This window comes from Manduca sexta, unplaced genomic scaffold (assembly GCF_014839805.1).
Source record: "Manduca sexta isolate Smith_Timp_Sample1 unplaced genomic scaffold, JHU_Msex_v1.0 HiC_scaffold_3997, whole genome shotgun sequence".
Taxonomy (NCBI): Eukaryota; Metazoa; Arthropoda; class Insecta; order Lepidoptera; family Sphingidae; genus Manduca; species Manduca sexta.
This window is the reverse complement of record NW_023595126.1, coordinates 1-7325: the sequence shown is the minus strand read 5'-3', so window position 1 is coordinate 7325 and position 7325 is coordinate 1. Positions and strand designations below refer to the sequence as shown.

The window sequence follows — 7325 nt, the reverse complement described above, 5'->3', positions numbered from 1 at the left end:
TTTTGAAATATGTGTCACTAACACTATTTAATTTTATATATTATATTGTATTTTAATTGATTAGGCAAGCATGTAATATTATTTTACGCACTATCTTAATTTATTCCATAACTTTCTATTAAGGTTACATTAGATGAATTGTTTTAGTAACTTAGTTTTATAAATTATTTTAATGGAAGAATAAATATTGTTAAGTTATAAGTAATTAAAAAAGTACAAGTAAATCTACTCTAATTCCCTACAAACACACTATCAACATATTAAAACACATTACTTAACTCATGTTAGGATCAATCCATCAGTCAATCAAGCATACTTGTTCGCGTGCGCCCACACTCCACTCTAAGGCGCGGCGAACACGTTTATAAAACTAGTTGCATCACCGCTGCACCTCTCATTTGTTCGACAATAATCTGCGCGTGCGGCCGCTACGATGTCCAAAGACGACATGATACGCTCGGTTCTCTACGTAGTTAACGTGATATACGCTGTGTTCGGGCTGATCACGGCCGCCACGGGAATATGGTTCTTTGTGCAACTATCAGAGTTCGTCAGCCTAAGGAATAGTAACCACTATCTGCTGGACTATCGTGTGTACTGGCCTCAGGTCGCGCCGTGGCTGTTTATCCTGCTTGGACTGTTTGTGATGCTCATTGCATTCTGTGGTTGGTGCGGGGCTAACAAGGAAAGTCGCGGTCTCTTAGGCATCTATGGAATCTTCCTGATTCTCATCATAGTTGGACAAGTGATTGCTGCTACGTTGATCTTCGTGTTTGTTGATGGTGAAGACACTGACAGGTTCATAAAGGATACAGTATATGATGGATATTACAACACCCAGTCGAACCCTGATGCGTTTAAGGCGTTCGGAAGGATTGAAAGGAAGCTGAGGTGCTGTGGCGCGAATGACGCGAGAGATTACAGAAGTTGGAGGAACGACTTGCCGCTCACCTGCTGCCAGGACAGTTACTACCGCGCCACTTGTGACTTTACTGATAAAGAGGCAAACGAAAGATTAGGATGCGCGAAAGTGGCTTCTGTTTACACGAAAATCATCAGTTCTTCAGTCGCTGGAGCTTCTCTGCTTATCTCCTTGGTGGAAATCGTCGGCGTGGTGATGGCTTGGAGATTGTTCAAATCGTTAAGAGAGGTGGAGCATTACATCCACGAAAGAAAGGAGGGAGAAACCGAGTGTTAGTGCCAGTATTACCGAATTGTGTTCGACACGACTGTAATCGATTACCGACTCTTTAGACATCCTTGTTAACCAATTGTCTAATTAAGATATCTTTCACGCGTCTCGGGTCAAAGTTGGTCTGGAACGGTCATAATGCGCCGCTTCCTCTTTACCAACGTTGACTTCTCGAATGACGTTACCCACCATTATAGTTTTATTTATTTGCAGTTACCAATATTATAAGTTTTGTAAAATTCGGCAGCTTATAATTATGTCAGGAATTTATTAAGTAGTGAATGCATTAAGTACCCAATTAGTTGTAATTAGGTTATATCGGTATTTCACAATGTATTTGTTTAGAAAACGGTATCTAGGTCAGGCAAAATTAAATTCGATAATTGTTAGAGGAAGTAATTTCCTATACAATGATCTATGGTGGGACAGGCTCCAATTGCATTTCTAGAAGCGTGAGCTCATGTCGTAATGTGAGAGGTTTCAAGGCCCCTCATGAGATTTCGGCCTCTGCTACCTCTGTCCCACATACAGCTTTCGCAACAACTATTGAGCCGTTACGATACTCCTCTATGTTAATTTTTGCGCATACGTGTGTTATGCTCGTAGTATTTACAATGAATATCAATTTGGCCTTTCCCAATCTTTGTGGGTCGGATTGTACACGTGCGATGAATTTTAAAGTTATAAATTTAAACAGAAATTAAGAATGTATAAGAATGTATATTAAGAATGTAGAATTTTTCAAAGGGTTATTTCAGACCCCTAAAAGAGAAAGTCCATGTATACGTTTATTTATATTTATATAGATTTTTATATACTTTTGTAATGCCGCTCCCCACTCTCAATTTTTTCCTAGCCCCATTCGTACCCCATTTCCGCCTTTATGTGCCTTTATATTTAATTGTATTTGGTAACTTGGTGCTTATTATAAGTGTCATTGCCCTAGTTAAGTGTTTTTGGCAAAATTAATGTAAACTAACATGAGTTGGCAAAGATGGCGCTTTTGTCGAATTTTCGTATTCGAAATTTAAACGTGATTGTTTAAAAAAACATCTACTTTATAGTAAAAGATTTTTTTTTTTCATTACATAATAATAGTTTGTTAGTTAACAGCGAAGTATATCAAAGCTGCTACTTGCCAACTGATGTTTAGTGTATAAGTCATATTTTATAGTTTTCAATAAAATACTTTTCCGTCCTTTTTCGCCATAAAGTATGCTTGTATGTCTCCATATGCCAAAGAATGAAATGTGTGGGTACAAAAACTGAATAAATGATTTTAATATATTCTTTGCATGCATAATAATAAAATCACATACGAAGAGACAAAATGTATGAAGTGACTTTTACATAATTATTTTTAGAAAATATTTTTTTTATTAAAATGTGACTTTATACATTTTTCCTTTCAGCTTTCGGAATATAAGTTATTTTTTATATGGGTCAATTTAGAAAGCATTTTTAAAGATACTGCTCGCCTTTTATGCCAACAATTTTAAAGACCAACTCGATGACTAATTCTGGAGTTGCTACTGTTTATGGGTATTCGTGGCATTTGCCATTACGACCGACTTTCTCATTAAATCACTCAGATTAATCATTTTGCAAGCTTTAATACATAATTAAATGATTTCGCGCTTCAGAATTGACCCAAAATTTGTAAGAACTAGTCTTAAGTCGTTGTAATAAATTTACGAAATTATAAAAGAAAACTAGTTTTTTTAATTATACCGCTTTCGTAGTTGGGTAAACAATGAGTCAGTCTCAGGTGCTGCGAATGAACGGGGTTCAATTCTGGGAAATAGTTTAGAAAGTTGTATGATCATTTTGTGTGAAATAAATGCCTTCAAATGCCTTTAATATACTATAGAAAGCCCAAGTTTGTTAGTTCTTTGTTTGACGTCATATCTTTGGAGCTACTGTTTCGACTTTAAAAATAATTTTACAAATAATTATATCCATTATTTCTGAGGTTTTATTAATGCAACGGATTTTATTGTCAAATTTTTTTAAGGATTTCCAGTAATATGCAGTCTGTTGATGGTAAATCCTACATTGCCAAAAGAATTCTAAGTATGTACATGATTCATATTGAAGGAGGATAAATGACATTGATTTTTTATTGTTTCGCGGTTTTTATATGATAATTTTCTTCCGACGTTTCGGAGACTTCAGCCTTCATGGTCACGGAGCATTTCGCCTCGAAAAATAGTTATTTCAATGCCTAACATTCGCGTAAATATAAGAAATCAGGATGAATGATATTTGTGCGTGGAAAGGTAAGTCATATTTAATAATTTTAAGATGTTCAAGACAGGTTCAGTGTAATGACCTCGTGAGTACAACGCGGGAATTATTAGCTTATTTAAATACCAATATTTAATATTTTTTCATTCTAGTAATAATGAGTAATTTTATGATAATTAAATGTATCACGCTCCAAAATTCAATTCAAAATTAGATCACTTAATCAAATTATCCTGTGACTCCTATTTGTATTTAAAATCGATCATGACTACATCACAGACCAATTTTTTATGTTATATCCGTTGATGCATGACGGTATTCATCATGCGTGACTTGCAATGCGTAGCGATTGTATTGAATCAGTAAAATTGGCAAACTAATGCATATCATATCCCGTTGTCATATCAGGCAGTCATACACTATAATGTCACGAGCAACATTTATACATTATTTAAAATAGATTAATTGATGCAAAAAGTAGGTTAATTACAAGCTTTTAATTCATACTATTTATCAGATAACAGAAAGAAAGCGCCGTGTGACGTCACAGCTGTTACAATGCAGACGTGCGAGGGAGATAGAGAATTGTTCCAAATACTTTTGTATACACTAATACATATTGCATATGAAATATTAATTGATCATAATATTTCTTCTGTTTTTAAAATATTATTTTCAATAGTAAGTAATTTACGCGGAATAAAATTTTAATATACAAAATAATGTAGAAATCTATAAAATAATAAAAATATAATTCGAAATTCCACGTCAGTTTAATTTATGTCGCCTTTCCACACGTTCTCTACACAAAGAAATAAATAATACATTTTAATAATGGTGACACAGCTGTTTGTTATGTAAACATGTCCAATGTTTACGTGTTGTGAAATTAGTTTGTTACGCAATAAATGGCGAAGCGATACTTCCGCATTGTAGATTACTTAAAATGCAAGTTTTTATATAATCCTTATTATTTATTAAAAAAATATATCTATACAAGAACTTTTTTCGAAAAAAATAACTTTAGGAACACGAGCAATAAATACTAGATCGTTATTTTTTATTTGGTTTAATGTTCATTGAAATAAAACAAATTTTGGATTTTATCTCTATTTTTAATATAATATTCAAAATCAAAGTTACAACTTACAATATTTAACTATATTTTACAATTACACATTTTTTTTAAATAGTTTAGCTGTTAATATAAATAGTTTTATTTCAATGTCTAAAATTCGCGTAAACATAAGTAATCAGTAGGATAATATTGACGGGAAAAGTGGAGGGTTAGCGCCCTCGTGGAAGATCACCGACTAGAGTGAACAAATAATTAAACCAACTCAAGCTGCACGATACAATTCACGCAATGATAGAACTAGATGGAGGGAATTTATATACTTAGCCTCTTATTCATAGACGTTATTTATCTAAGCTCTATCTTTACTGTAATAACAAGTCTGTTTCTCCGTGCTGACGGCATGTCAGCCTTCGCAGTGCGTAGACATAGGGCCGTTGTGATTGGTTAATATTGAGATACAACTTGAATTTAATTGGCTGTCTGATAAACAAAGCTGAACACAAAGCAATCTGTCAGATAAACAATGTCTATGAATAAGGGGGTTAGCCTACTTCGGTCATTCCCAACGATCGGGTGAAAGTGTCGACGAACTGGCGGCTCTTGAGCACCAAACTCGCCGACACTTCATCTAATGATCTCGCCTCTATTCCGCCCAACATCGTGACTCGCGAGGAAACGACCGGCGCGATTCGCTCCTTCACCAACCATCTCCACCACGTCTTGAGCGAAGCTCCGAGAGGGTGCCCGAGACCGGCAACGGTCAAGGGCATCTTCTCCGATGACGTGAGATGGGTGCTGAGGAGGCGAAACGCAGCACTAAAAGCCTGCGTGTCTGACCCCTCCCGGATCGACGACGTCTCGCGCGTTACCTCCAACGTGAGGCCAGACGTCGCGTAAAGGACGCCGTCGATTCGAGGTGGGAGCAGCACTTGTCGGAAATCCAACCGACCCACATGGCCTTTTGGAAGCTGGTCCGCTCTTTCAAGAGAAAGGATGTGGCCTCTTTTCCTCCGCTCAATCGTCCGAATCAACGCCCCGCGTTTGACGACGACGACGAAAGCGGAACTATTAACCTCCACCCTGCAGTCTCAATGCTCGCTCGAATCCATTCCCGTAGACCGCGATCATCTTGTTGCGGTAGACACATACGTCGAAAGTAGGAACGCGATCCCTTCGCCGCCTATTCCGCGACCGTTACAAACAACAATCGACCCGGACGTCGACGCGCCCCCCGACCCCCTCGCCCCGGTGACGATCGAAGAAGTCGTCACTCTGATCAAGGCACTAAATAGGCGAAAAGCCCCCGGGGCTGACGGTATCCCCACTAGGTTACTGAAAATGCTACCGCATCTGGTCAAGATTCTTGCTGACATCCTCAATGCAGCATTCCAGAACTGCTACTTTCCTGAGGCCTGGAAAGAAGCAGTCGTGATAGGGATTCACAAGCCGGGTAAACCCGCGTCTGATCCGGCCTCTTATAGGCCCATTAGCCTCCTTAGTACGATAGGAAACTTTATGAGCGGATCGTCCTCGACCGTCTCAAAATAGTAGCCAATTCTCACAATCTGCTCCCTCCGGAGCAGTTTGGTTTCCGTAATAGACACAGTTGCGTGCATCAGATACTCCGCATCACGGAGCATGTCTACTCTAAATTCAAGTTAGGATTTTATACCGGTGCTCTCTTCTTCGATGTTGAGAAAGCATTCGACAAAGTGTGGCACAACGGCTTGCTGTACAAGCTGTACACTCTCAACGTGCCCACATCTCGTGCACATCATACGAGAATTTTGTCGAATCGCGGTTTCCAAATATCGCGTCGAGGGCACCCTCTCCTCTAGACATACCATCTCGGCCGGAGTCCCGCAAGGCTCCGCGCTATCACCCTTTCTATTCTCGCTATATACTAGCGATATTCCTAAATTCAAAGACGCCCATCTGGCGCTATTCGCGGACGATACGGCGATCTACGCTTCACGTAGAGAGCCGGAACATGTGGTGCGCACTTTGCAGGCCGCCGCCGACCAGCTCGGCGAGTGGTTTCGCAAATGGCGCATCACCGTCAACCCTCAAAAAGCCAAGCTATCCTATTCTATAGGAAGTTTCAGAGAGAAGCGCCTAACGCTTCAGTTAGATTGTCTGGCCAGATCATCCCTTGGACCCATAAGGTCAAATATCTAGGTGTGATCCTTGATCAGAAGTTGACCTTCGTCCCACACGTAAATGCGGTACGCGCGCGAGCCGCATTCGCGATAAGAGCCAGCTCCACTGGCTCTTAAACCGTAAAAGTAAGATGTCTATCCGCAACAAGATTAGGATCTTTACTACGTGCGTTAGACCGATCATGACGTACGCGTCACCCGTATTCGCGCATGTACCGCCTGCTCGACTTAAGCGTCTGCAGGTGTTGCAAAACAAATTTCTCAGACGTGCACTCGATGCCCCGTGGTACGTTCGCAATCGCAACCTCCACGTGGACACCGATATGCCGACCATCAGGCACTTTATGCACATGGCCAGCAGACGCTACTTCGATAAGGCGGTCAATCACCCGAACCCGTTAATCCGACTCAACTCGAAATACACTCCATTTGACCGCGCCAAATGGAGACCGCGTTCAGTACTATCAGATCCAGAGGACGATATCACTCTGGCAATACGTAGAAAGCACGAGCTGCTTAAAAGCTCAAACACTCCACACGACCGTTGCTCCGTCCTCGCCGCCGAGGACCTCGCCGCGTCCCCGTCCTCCCGACCCTTCTGATAATTCCGGCGGACGCCGATGTAATTATGTTAGATTGTTAGGTCGTT

General features: G+C 40.0%; 1 protein-coding gene across 1 annotated transcript; it reads left to right on the top strand.

The window, feature by feature from the left end:
• The first annotated feature begins 153 nt into the window (after positions 1–153).
• Positions 154–1562, top strand: LOC119193331 (CD63 antigen-like). The gene has a single exon (XM_037446925.1). The coding sequence runs from the start codon at positions 434–436 to the stop codon at positions 1196–1198; it is 765 nt and encodes a 254-aa protein (XP_037302822.1). The 5' UTR covers positions 154–433; the 3' UTR covers positions 1199–1562.
• The last annotated feature ends 5763 nt before the right edge of the window (positions 1563–7325 follow it).

Bases quoted from the DNA above. Each gene is read 5' to 3' on its own strand.
- LOC119193331 (XM_037446925.1), top strand. From the start codon at position 434: ATGTCCAAAGACGACATGATACGCTCGGTTCTCTACGTAGTTAACGTG.